This window comes from Meleagris gallopavo, chromosome 5 (genome assembly GCF_000146605.3).
Source record: "Meleagris gallopavo isolate NT-WF06-2002-E0010 breed Aviagen turkey brand Nicholas breeding stock chromosome 5, Turkey_5.1, whole genome shotgun sequence".
NCBI lineage: Eukaryota > Metazoa > Chordata > Aves > Galliformes > Phasianidae > Meleagris > Meleagris gallopavo.
In genome coordinates, this window is record NC_015015.2 from 25,057,280 (window position 1) to 25,071,076 (window position 13,797).

General features: G+C 34.0%; 1 protein-coding gene across 1 annotated transcript in view; it reads right to left on the reverse strand.

The window, feature by feature from the left end:
- UBR1 (ubiquitin protein ligase E3 component n-recognin 1) overlaps positions 1–13,797 on the reverse strand; it is a 50,039-nt gene that overhangs the window by 12,313 nt on the left and 23,929 nt on the right. The window contains 11 exon segments of the mRNA XM_031553548.1: positions 1,040–1,107; positions 1,656–1,752; positions 1,969–2,024; positions 3,649–3,797; positions 5,020–5,113; positions 5,767–5,864; positions 6,267–6,419; positions 8,745–8,838; positions 9,850–10,055; positions 11,781–11,968; positions 13,288–13,377. Of these exon segments, the coding sequence (XP_031409408.1) occupies positions 1,040–1,107; positions 1,656–1,752; positions 1,969–2,024; positions 3,649–3,797; positions 5,020–5,113; positions 5,767–5,864; positions 6,267–6,419; positions 8,745–8,838; positions 9,850–10,055; positions 11,781–11,968; positions 13,288–13,377 (1,293 nt within the window).

A 13,797-nucleotide genomic window follows, 5' to 3' on the forward strand; every position in this document is an offset into this window, starting at 1 on the left:
TGCCAAGAAAGCTTGTCTGCTTCCTAGAAAGCTTAGTTTCTGATCCATGTAAAAAACAGAACATAGAAGAAGTGTGAGAAAGGAAACCAAGCATTAGTTAGAAAGATAATGAGGGCAAAGTAGTTTATGTTTTAAGCTAGAAAAAACTACATAAGTTGCTCTGAATATAATGCCTTATTTATTTCCATGGAAACTACAACCGAGGAAAAAAAAGCACAATAACACCACAGATAGAACAAATTCTCAGCTACAAAACACTTTTTCAACGCAGTCATCACCATCAGCTATGCACTTTCATCAGTTATGAACCAGCGTGCGCCCACATCCACTGGTTTGTCTCCATAAACATTCACTAAGCATCAATGAAGGTCAGCAGGTGCACTTTTTTCTGTGTGAATTAAAATTCCACACCTTTGCTTCATACACAATTCCATGTCAGATGCCATTTTGTCACATTGCCCCTCTGCTGTCATCTGCTGCATGGTAACAAAATGTAATAGAATACTGGCAAAATGGTTCAGTCTCTATTGTCATACCACCATCTGCCTCTGATGTCACTGGTCATCATAATAAAATAGGAGGCACTACTTTCAGAGTGGTCCTCGTTTAATATTTTTATTATGAAAGAAAGATGCTGAGAAATAGAATAAAGATGATGATGAGAATGAACATGAACAAATGAGAAGGTACGAGGCCTATTTGGACAAAAGGAAAAGGATCACAGTCTGAGAAAGGGTGAATTACTCATGCTTTTTTTCAGGTTTTGATAGTGATACAGGTAGTAAGAAGATGGCTGTGATTACAAATGTGAAATTCAAAACAGAGTGAGATTGCAAAGACAAAAATTAGAAACAGCAGAACTAAGAGTAAACACTTATGTCACAGAAGTATATAATAATTTGCTTGTATGCAGCTCTCACACAATCATTTAATTCATGCAAGTGAAGAGTTAATGCAGGGTAAAATCACAAATATCTAGGTTCTAAAACAAACAAACAAAAACAAAACAAAACATTATTACATGAATGAACCTCCTTACCAAAATGTGGAACATATCTACTTCTAAGAGGGATGGAGTGTCTTCTGTTTTAAAGTTTGGTAGAAGAACTGCAAAATAAAGATATTAATTAAGGATCTCACCATCAACACTAGATGCCTTGCAATCTAGGAGAATACAAAAGCCTATACACATAAGCATCCTGCTCAGTGGAAAGCTACTTAAACAGTATTCACAAAGGTCACTCCTTTCAGCATATTGGCAAGAAGTATGAAAAATAGGTCTGAGACTCAGGTATCTTAAACTAGGATGCAAGTAGCCTTTCAAAAATACTAAACAGATTAAGTCTAACAATTGAGAAATATCTCATTTGTGGCTTTATCTGCCTGTTTAGTCCTTAGAATTTGAGTAATTCTGAGCACTGCCATCTGTAAACAGTAATGATCTGAGTAGCTCCAAGGCCTAGGTAAACTGCATTCGAGGATTTTTTGGAACTTCAAATGATACAGGGCTTGTTCAACAGAACTACTGATTAGTTTAGGTCAAGCAAAACTTTGTGATGTAAGGAAACAGAGAAACTGAAGTTAGCACTGTTTTCAGTATCTATCTTTTCTTTCTATGTTGTTTTAACTTCTGCAATACAAAAGAAATACAATACCTCCTAGAAGACGAACCAGATGTTTCTGAATCAGGACCTGTGGTGATGTTGTTCTCTGAGCAGCTGCAAACTGCACTAATGCTTTAAGGCCACTGTGCTAGAGCACAAGAGAAAATGGTCGGACAAGAAAATGATACTAGCAAAATAAATCAGTGAGAACCTACCCCTACAAACAGAAAATGTAGTGAATTAAATATGAACTTCCATGTAACGCTGAATCATTTTCCAGAATATTTTTATGTTATCAGTCTGAACCGCATTTTCAGAAATAATCCTCAACAGAGAAATGTATCACACATCTACTTGCCCATACCTGTCTATTTTGTAGAGATCCAAATAAAGGCTTCCCCTCTGTTTCCAAGAGGTTTTCTTAAAATTAAACACAGAAAAAAATTACATTACTTTGTTCTACAGGAACATAACATTTCTCTTTGAGTTACACATATAAATAACAGTCAAGTGTAAAAACATTTCTTAGCGTATATCCTTCTTAAAAGACAGCATAATTTGATGAGCAATTGCTCATCAATTGCTTAGAATTCTCTTGAAAAAATCCAGCATAACTGGTACCAAAGGATTCTTACGTAAAAAGTTGTAACAGGGTTTTTTCTTTTTATTTTTTAAACTCTTCAGATCTTTAAGATTTAAAGGAACACTACTTAATTTGAATGATAATAGGAAATTCTATGGATTTAGTTGTACTTTCAGTTATTCTTACACAATGCTCACAAACATCAAGATATGTATAAAGGGATGCTGTTCAGCTATCTTGTCCTCAAATTCACACTACTTCATTTGATTGTAGTTTAATAAAAATCTTGTAAAAACAGATTTCCCAAATTAGAACACAATTCACCTTCCCTCCCCAAGCACACTGGTTCTGGAGAGATAATAAAGAGAAAATAATCCAATAAAAACAAGCAGCAAAATGAACTTAACTGAGTAAAAAGGCATCTAAACGAATGCTACTATGTTTTAGTACCTCAGAGATGAACTAGTAAATTTCAGGATCTTACCAAATATATATATATATATTTTTTTTTTTTAATAAAGAAGTGTTTTAACTTAGCACTTCTATACATCAGTTTAATATGCAACATGTAGAGTTGCTATAAAATTACAGTAGACTACACTTGTACTTCAACAGCTTTGTCAGAAAGAAAACTGGCATACTTAACAAATCACTCTTATGGATATGTAGAGTTACATTTTCAATTCCTGGAACACACAGTTAAAGACTTATCTCTTGACTCTCTCCCTGCCTGAAAGCCACTACAGATTTAGTTACAGTTCCATGTCTATACTGCCATCTTTGTGCATACAGCAGACAAATGAAGCAACACTGACCACTAAGCAGGTATACTTGCCCTTTCTGGCTAATGTTTTTAGGCTAATAAGTGATTTTGCCTTCAAAAAGTAGATTCACGTGGTATTAAAAAAAAACTCTGACATGTTTTTAGCAACTTCAGATTACAGAAAACCACATTTGTTCTACAAATTGTGCAAGAATTTTTCAAGAATGAAGACAAACAGAAATAATGAGTTCTATCATGTAGATCATTCGAGAATGATTAAAGATTCTGAAGTATTTGAAAAGTGTTGAGTAAAATCTGAGAAAGGAACTTCTGTTTCATAGTACTTAGATATTTGGCTACACAGAAGATGCATGGCACTTTAATCATCTTCAGCAGCTTTGCAATAGTCGAAGATGCTTAATGTTACAGTTATAATACAGCTCTTAAAGATTAAACTCACCAGTGTTAGCATTACATATGTAAATAGTGTATTATACAGTACCATCTAACAAAAACATTCTATTCTTTATACCAGATTAAAGATCATGTATTACATGTAATAAGAATTATTAACCTATATTTTTCTTATGTAGAACTATCTTTATTGTATATACATCCAGATTGTATACATTTTTACAAATCAAACAGCCTTTAGAGTTTTGAGCCATAAAAAGAAGTAAACCCAAATTATGCTTTACCTATACTCTGGATGGTAAAAGCACATGTGCTCCAGGTCATCATAGGAATTCGATAATCAGCTTCATTTGGAGCAACTTTTAGTCCAACTCTATAAATGGTGGTTGCAAACAGAATAAGCATCTCCTTGATACTGCTTGAGTATTTGGCCCTGCAAGAGTAAACCAAGATAACTTCAACGTGTACTATTAATAGTGCTTGTTATTTATGTCAATCGTTTGCTAACAAAGTCAAGATTATTTATGAAATAACTCTTAAATACAAAGAACCTTTCTAAAGAGGGGGAAAAAAAAATGACTAGTTTTCAGTACTACTTTCTTCATGCCTTGGCGAGGAAAAAATAGCAGAAGCAGCAAAAAAGAACTTTCCTGCACTATAGCAGTGCAAGGAACGCATTTGATTCTCACTAATTTCTGTTTTCCAAGTACTCAAATTTCATTTTGGACCTCTTATTTTTTCTCTTTTTTTATTGCAAATAATAAGAGCCATGATAAAATAGCAGTAAAATGGAAAAATAGATAGGGTAAAATAGAAAGAATAAGAGCTACTAGGCTGGAGCCAACCTGGGAGAAAGAAGAAATACAATTCCATCCAACCTGGCCTTGAGCATATCCAGGGATGGGCCATTCACAGCTTTTCTGGGCAACCTGTTCAAGCACCTTAATGCCCTCCGAGTAAAAAAACTCTAACATTAACCTAAATCTCACCTCTTACAGTTTAAAACTTTTCCCTCTTGTCCTATCATTATCAGAATGATAAACTCAGCCTTCCTCCTGCTTATGATCTTGATTTAACCTTCTGATGACATTTTTTTTTTTACAACAGCAGATGTATAAGTATTTTGCATAACAACGATGTCAGGCAGAAGTAACAGTAGTAGAGTACTTGATTTAAGAGTAGCATTGTTTTAAAAGAAGATAGCTAAGTACATTTCAGAAGCCCCTATCTGCTTTGTTTTGATGGGAGAGAGCTTTTTCCCACTGCAACAAAAGTAGACAAGACAGCTCTGAGTAATCTGTATTAAATTATTTTATCTAAAACAACTGAAAGCTAACCCTGAAACACACATATAGCAGGAAAATTAAAGCAAACAGACATTAAGTGACTTGCCTAGAAGCACAGAAAGTAGCCCAAACGACTGGAATTCTGAAATAGAAAACTCAGTTTTGCACTAATAAAGTAAACACTGCCAGGCTAGGTTTGATCAAGAGGTTCATCTAGGTCTGTATAGAGCTGATATTCAATGAATACTTAGAGAAGCATACAAGTAAGCCTGTATTGAGACTGAAAAAGTTAATGTCTTCGTTCAATATAAATCCTGAAGTTTTTTAGATTATTTCATGGATAATTAATATAGCCAAAAAAGCACTTACGAGGACTGAACTCCAAAACTAAGGATAGAATGGAATTCCAAAGCAGAGTTCCCCAATCCCTTGTTGACAAAAGCTGGAACATTTTGTTGATCTCCTTCCAGAAGAAATCAGATCCAAAGTAAAACACAAAGAAGTCATCATTTTTACAGTAAGTCTAACAGAAGATCTCCTTTTTAACTGGTCTGAAAGTAATTGTAAACAGCCCTCACCAGCCAAGATACTCTACTGATACTCATAACATTTCTATTTAAAAATATGTGAGGATTAAAGTGCTTTGTTACTACTATTTCTTTGTTTTGAAATAGAAGAAAAGAAAAATACAGCAAAGCAGATGAAAACTTTCCTGCATCATAGGAGTGCAAGGAATATATTGATTCTCTGTAACATATGTTCCCTAAACATTTCATTCTAACCTCCTGAATTTAATTTTTCTTCATTACAAACTCTTCAAGCAAAAACTTAACTTTGACTGTTAACAAGCATCCACCCTCCCCAAGTTATGGAATTTTCTTGTACAGGGAAGGCAGAAATGGCAACAGACCAGAAAACTGGTGAGAACACCCCAAAATAAAGCTATCAAGCTCCGAAAGACCTATGACTTCAACTTTATTTTACCCTGTCTTGATTGAGAGCAAAATTGCCCTAAATTTTAACTTTTCTTTTGACTTTACGTAAAACACGTGCATCATACTTAAAACTGGTGTATTAGATATCCCACAAACAAGCTCCAAAATGAAGATAACAAACCTTTCGCATTTTTCACATTGTAGCCTGATATTCTGACTATGATGGTTTCCAGCCACCTGGCCAGGGAGAGAATTTGAGCTACTGCCTCTGCATCCTCACTGAGAAAAAAAATTGAAAGCAGTTGTTACTTTAACACTGAAATAAACCTTATAAAGTCTTTAAAAATAAAGGACATACAAATAAAAATGCATTAACTCAGTAGTTGCATACTTTTGCAGGCAAAGTAGTGAGCAAACACTATAAAAAAAAAAAAAAGCAGCAGCATTGGCCCAAGTACTAGACCTAAATATTTTCTTGTGTGGCATATACTCCAAAATTAGCCTAGAAATGCTCTCAAAAATGATTTTGGCTACCAAAAGCAGCATATTTGAGAGAGTGGTCAGTAAGGAGATAAACAGCCATTTACACAGACTAAGAAGCTCAGCCCAAGATTACCCTCCCAGAATTCGAAAAGTCAATCCACCCCAGAAATTATTCTTAAAAAAGGCTATGCAGTCTACCTGTTTATTTTTTGAGCCTGCAATGGAACAATGGGAATCACAGTATTGCACAAAGATTTGCAAAGTGGACAAAGATATTCTCCATTCTCTAAGTCAAATATCTGTTCAACGTGCAGGCGTTGTCGGAAGTTCAGCTGCATGGCTTCAAAGTACCTGCAACATTGAAAAGAGAATTACTGGAAAACAGAACTGGCTCAAATGTGACCTGAAAACAAAATTTCACATAATTAAGACTTATTATCTATTAATTCTTTTCCTAATACCTTTCCTTTGATAACTATTTTGTGTGCTTGGACATGAAAATAAAATTGAACCTTTGATCGCTTATATGAACTCAGGCAAAAATGCATTGTATGCCACTCAGTCAAAATAATGGCAGCTCTTCCTTGCTTTTAAGATCCTCTTAGATTTATTTTAATAACATTTTCATACACAAACAGTTCTTATATTCTCTCCTTTCTCCCACCTTCTAAACATTTAAACACAGTATCTAACATCTCTCATAAGAAACTCATTCAAAATATTGAAATAGGATTTGTACATAGTTATATTTAATTTTAGGAAAACCTATTTAAGATTTAATAAAAAATCTATAGCCTTTGCTTCAAAGAAAGAAAGAGTAATTTGTACTACAACATCATATGACATTTTAAACTCAAAAGTAAAACGGAATAACTATAGTAAATACTAAAAGTAAAAGGAATAACTATAACATTTTTACAGGTTTTCTTACATAAATTTGATCCCTTAGTGAATGCAGTATGTCTTCAGATTTCATTAATGTCACAGTGGCAACGACATTACTAGGAACAAAACAACCCAACACTGAAATCTTCTTGTCTGAATACAGGCAAGTAAATTCAGTATGAACACTCAGGCCAGACATGTAGGATCTATGAGACATATGAAATTATCTAACTTCCACACTAAGATAATAGCTAGTTATTGTTTTTTTGCTTATAAGTAAAAGAAAAAAGTATAATTTATCTAATAAGAAAAAGGCTGTATGCAGGGGTGATTGACAGGTCCTAATGATTACAGAGTATTTATGAAAGCAATCTGTTACAATCAACAAAAACATACATCTGCTCTCCCAAATTTAAACTGTTACTGCAATAAATGCCTCCTCCTCATATATATCAACTACAAAGGTTCTTTTGAACCTGTACTGTTTTAGAGTATTGTGCAGTATCTTTAGGCTGCATAGATACTCTAGAAAGGTGGCAGGGAAAATTTGGACGAATATTAGTAAGTTAGAATGTCTGTTACATAATAAGTAAAAGACTATACTCAAACCTTCTGTGCCATCCTGTATGAGAAGAGCCTGTTGTCCATTCTAATCTCATTTACCCACACAGCAAGTCATCTTTTCTTAAAAAGAGCAAGGGAATTGAGCTCCAGTGTTGTACTACTTAGATCTACGTAGATGTGGATCGATCTGCCAAGAGCAGATGTATTATACTCAAGGAACATATTTCTGTATCATTTTAAGTGTGTGCTCCTATCTTTCTTGTTGCATTTCTTTTTTTTTAAATAAAAATATAAATATAGAGAAATAAGTGATGAACACCAGAAGTTTAGTCAGGCTTCTTAAAGTAAAATGGCATAGTGCAATCATCAAGAAAATATTTACATTATTTGACAACATAAAATAACTTGTATTTGCATGACCCAACTCTGTTGATAACACCTTGGTGGGACTGAAGTTCTAGTATTATTTCACAGTATCTACCTTGTTTGGAGTTACTGACCCTATATGGACTCAAAACACAGAGAATGTTAGCTTCAATTCCTGTGATCTACACATAAAGCTACTGGAAAACACGATGACTATAAACTGGAAAATGAGGAACCTGGTCTACTAATATTTCAGATTGTGTTCTAATCCAACACCTTTGGTGTAAATCCCTGGCTCCCTCAAACAATAGAAATAAAAAAATATTATGCTTTTTAATCAATATACCAATTCTTCTGTCCTACTTTTTATTAAGTTTGTTAAACATGACAGGGGGTAAACTGTATTCATAGATTAAACTATTTGTATTCTAGTTTAAATGCCAGCTTTTCTCCTGGGTTCACTGGGATTAAGCAGCTTCGACTTCTAAGCACTGAGGAGATAACAGACTTCATATGTTTAAGGACTGTTGCAGAATACCCATCTAGAAGACTCCTACCAGTTCTCATTGAGCTGAGGAAAAATAAGATCGACTAGATAAAATTCCTTATTCTTGACTATTTTTACCCCACTGGTTTTATTTAACCTCCTCAGATTCTTCTCTAGGTCATAAAAGGCAACCAAAACCTTTTGATGATGCATTTTCTTATGAGTTGAAAAATTCTTTTGCCCTATTTCATTTTTAGATGAGTAAATAGTTTTCAATTCAATATCCACTTACTATACTGCATTTTCAATATGCATTTAGATTTTTTCAGAAAATAGGTAAATTAACATGAAAAACTGCCATGATATATCCTTACTTCTGCCAACAGGCTGCATGCATCACATGGCCACAGCTTCCTGTGTGGGTTCCACATGGCAAGTCAGGATGCATGAACAGAGGATCTACTGTATCTGTAGAAAAACAGAGCAGAAACAAAAACATTTAAAAACAGCAACAATTTTTAATCAATATGAACAGAAAAGAACATCTGTATATATATAAGACATTAGATTTTCTTCCACAGTTTGTGTAGTCAAATTAAAATGTATTTCATATGCATTTCCAGATCAATATTTTAACAAAATCACAAGTCAGAGTTCACAAACTACAGAAGACTTTCCACAAGCTAGCAAGAAAATCCAAAAGCAACAGTAAACAGGTTAAAAATGGGGTTCATTTGGTTCCAGATGAACATAGCACTTTTCTAGTCCTTAGATAATGCATTTCTTCAACTAACCTACTGTACTTTCAGAAGCCACTAACATAAACAGCATGAGTGAATAACAAAGGGAAGGTTATCTTTTAACAGAATCTGCCTAAGTCTTTATAGCAATATCTTAATAACATACTGATGCCTTTGCACTGCATATGAACTCAAACTGAGATACAATCTTCCTCTTAAACGTAACTAAATGCTGAGCTCAACAACAGCACATCTCTAAATCTAATTTGGTGTGCTTTTATGATTTTGAATCAATACACCTCAATTTGACATACCTAAAAAAACACAACTGAACATGAAAAGCACACTTCCTGAATATGAAAGAACCCTCATGATTACCATATTGGCACTCTGAAAATGTATTTTTCCTATGTTGTGAAAGTTTGCTGGTGTACTTGAACAACAACAACAAAAAAAGTTAACATTCTTGTTTTCTTTCTCCTCTGAAGTAAGCACTCCCACCAAATCTTTAAGTTCATTTGAACTTCTTGTGAGCATTTTCTTATTTGCACTTTATTTATACACTTCTCATTTTTAAATGTTAAAGCACAGACTTTAGAGCAGTTTAACATTTTTCACTTGTTTTTTTTTTTTTAATAAAGTGGGTCATTAGCTATCTGAATGCAGAGTTTAATTCAGTTCAAAGGACATAGTGCTAGGAACAGAATTGTTTGCACTCTGAAAGAAGAAAACTGCATACCCCCTGAGAGTTCAAGAATTCTGCTCCTATTCTGAGTTAAGGCAGTTGATTTCTGGACACAAGCAGATAATACCATAGCAGCACTTTCCAGCTTTACTTCTTGCTCCTCCTGACAAAGAATACAGGTCAGAACTTCTTTCTCAGCAATGGATGGACCTCGTTTGGGACCCAAAGCAATTCTGGAGTAATCGATTGCTGAAGATATGCTGAAATAACACAGGTAACAGATAAGAAGAATGTTTTTTTTCCCTGAAGAAACAGACTTCAAAGCATACTGCCAACATCACGCGTTTTATACATAAGTGCTTTACAAAACCAAACAATGGCAAAACAATGAAGAAACATGAATCCTCATTAAAATCTAGTATTTTTTAAAACAAAAAATGGAAGCCAATTAACACTGGGTAACAGAAAAAAAATCAGTTCAGACAGCAGGTCATTCAGGCAAATGCATGCAATACAAACTGAATTAAATCTATTGTAATCTTACAAATACAGTGAAATTGTATCTCGCATTCTTGGAAAAAAAAAAAACAATCATCAACACATATATTAGATCTCTCTACTTTTCCAAATGAGTTTAAGACAACTCATAATTTTTGGTGTAAGTGCAGTGTATTGTTGAAGCATCTCTAGAACAAGAGCAATGCATACATCCAGAACTATGTTGTTGCTAAAACTGCTAAAAAATAGCTACTCTTCAAACTATTCTACTCATAAATGATAAACCATATTCAAACTCACAAAGCTCTGCTTTTTTTTTAAACCAATACCCACCCATATTAAAAGAGTCTGTCTGTTATTAGCTGCATTGCATCATCCTGCCTATCAAAGTATAATTACATTGCAGAAAGTTTATGACATAAACCTAAGACATTTCTGCATTTGGCTATTTCCACATATGTACAGCAGCACTACTCTCATTATCCACCACTCATAACAAGGATCCCTTTGATTGCAAATGCCTTTCACTTCCAGTTATCTATCTGCTAATGCAGTATTTTCTCTACAGCTGACTCATTTAAAAATACAACATTGTAAGAATAGTTATCTAATAAAGAAAAATCAAAGAAATCCAGCACAAGAACTAAAAAGAGTGGGTGATAGTAAACCTGTGATTTATAAAGATGGTCAAAAAAAGTCACATATGATGTTAATACACACTCAAATCAGGATTTACCATAACAGTTAAGAGATTTGTCCAATACAAACAACACTGTGTTTATATATTTGAAGCCTCAACAGAGGGAAAAAGAAAAGCTTATAATGAACCTACTCATCTCAAGCAGTACAAGAGGAAAAAAAATTTTCTGAGTTGTGTATGACCTCAGTGAGGGCAAATGAATTCTATTGTGTTTATTCCAGTATATATAATTACAGAGTAACACAGAATTGAGTTATCTAGTCTGCAAGTTAGCAATTCATTCTCTTGAAGTACCTTTTTCCCTTCTATCAATTTAAACTGAACATCTCCAATATAAAATTAGATTTAAAAAACTAATGAAAAGAAATAACAGCAACTAGAGCTACAAAAAGCGTATTTTTTTCACTGCAACTCAAACATAACACATAGTGGCTTCCACAATCTTTCCAGATATTTTATTTCTCATACAAGGTAGACAGTCATTTCCTGAAGTACAGTGATGCTAGCTAAGTAGCTTTCTAATGATATTCTCCAGATAATTACTTACCATTTGAAAAAATAATTTACTTACAGTTTAATTTATGCTCCTCTACGAAACAAACCCACTGTTCTAGCATCAACAAAGAACCTAGTTTATGTATAATTATTTAACAGAATAAACAAGCATTACAGGTGGGAAATTTGACAAACTCATTTGATGACTCTATTCTCGGGATTTTTTCATGGCAGAATCCCATTCAAGTAATTAACATTTCCCCACCAGAAATCTACATCTGCTTTTTCTTACCTTTCTTCTTCCATAATAGCATCTTCTTTCCCCTGTGCCTCCAACGTGTTTTCATAAAGGAGTTTGTGGGTTTCAATGAAATTCCTCTGCAAAGCAGACATCTGAGCCATTATCTTCTGACGATGCAACCTAGCTGCTTCTGCCTTCCTCTTTCGCTCAGCTTTCTCTTTATCTTGAGTGCTCTGTGTCTTAGAGTAAAAGAAATCACAAGTAACAGAGAACACAAAATGAGTAGATTCATTTGACAATTATATGCATTTATGTATTGACATCAAATTACTTAACTGACATCTCTTCAATTATTTTTATTTAAATACCAACACTGTCTATTCTTAGGAAACTTTAGCAAACACCAAAAGCTGCCTCTCTAGTGTTGTTATTGCCACCATAAATGAAACTTTTAAGCATCATCCCTACTGTGAATCCTATATACCCCTTTAAGAAATTTAAGATAATTTTGTCGTGAACGGTCTGCGGAAGACACTGTCAACAGACTGTAACTCTAGTTTTGTGGCAGAATTTTATGCATCTGAGGATTGTACATTCCCCCTGTTCTTCTTTATTGTAGACTGGACAACTATTCCTCTTTCAGTATTTCTTCATCTATCATGTTCTCAAGAACTATAAAGGAAAGGATTTACGTAACTTGAAAATGTAGAATTCAAAAACACAGATAAGATACATGAAACTAAATTCTGATTCAACAACTTTATGCTCATATTTATCATCATATGTATACTTTTCATTCAGGATAACATTACTTTTCAAGAAAAATCAGGAAAAAAAATTACTCTAAGCAGGAGAGCTAATCAACTGGTTTCTTACGGTTTCCTGTATTTTGTTCACTTCCCTTACTAGCTATCACATTACCTTTCTCAAAAAAGAAACACAGCATATGCTAAGTTTAGAGTTATACACACAATGACTGCCCAGGAGTTGTTCAGCAGCAAGTTATTGCCAAACAGAATGTGCCAGATTAAACCAGCCTGTTTTTGTACACTAAGAGTAATTTGATTCCCAGTTTCAGCTGTCTATTGTTAAAAGAAATTTTAGGACTGCAGTAATCTGTAATAGCTCCACTCTGTCACTTCATCAGCTGGATTCAGAAGTTACTTTGAGAGAAGTGGGTAAACACTGATGCACAGAGAAAGCAATCACCTAAGTTGGACAGAGAAGACACTATCGCAAATAAAATAAAAGGTGATCAAATCACAAAGATAAAAGCAAAAACAGACACAAGCAAATTCCCTTCTTTTACTTTCCCTGAATACTCTCACTTAAACTGCAAGCACAACAAAAAACACATAGCCACTGCTAACTCAGTGAGACATGCTTAGTATATTTGTTTTTAATGAATACAAGAACTGAAATCTAAATGCCATCTGTAGGCAGTATTAGAAATTAATACCTGAAATGACTATTTTTGCATAATAAAATTGTGCACCTCCTTCAGAATGCAGTTAAAAACATTAAAGTTTCTATTGAACTTTATTAGCATTATTATTACCTCATCACCTTTTGCAGTTTCTGAGCCCGACGGAGCCACTACTGCTGTCAAACTAGATTTTTCTCTCATTCTTTTCACTGTGTCAAACATCTACAAAGAGAGAGTTACATGTTAAAAACTAATTGCAAATTGGCTGTTGTAGCAATATAAGATCAAACTTCTTGATATTTAGTTTCATTGTTTTCAGATTTTCAAGTGGATGAAATCAACTGCCCTACTCTTCTATTACAAAAACAGCCCAGCAGTTGAAGAATACTACGGAGTAGAAGGGAAAGTAGAATTATACCACGTTTTCCAGTCCTTCCGCAGCACTAATATTTCTAAAGAGCTAAAGCTCTTTTGTCAGAATGACATCTGTATATCAGATGCCAGCTTACCTCCAGGAGGAAAGAGATTGAATAATCCATGGAACGTCTATAGACACTAATACCAATGTGTGGAAGAAAAAGTTTTGCAGCTTATGTCTGATTAGTTAAAAATAAGACATTAATTTATTTATTTTTTTTTTTT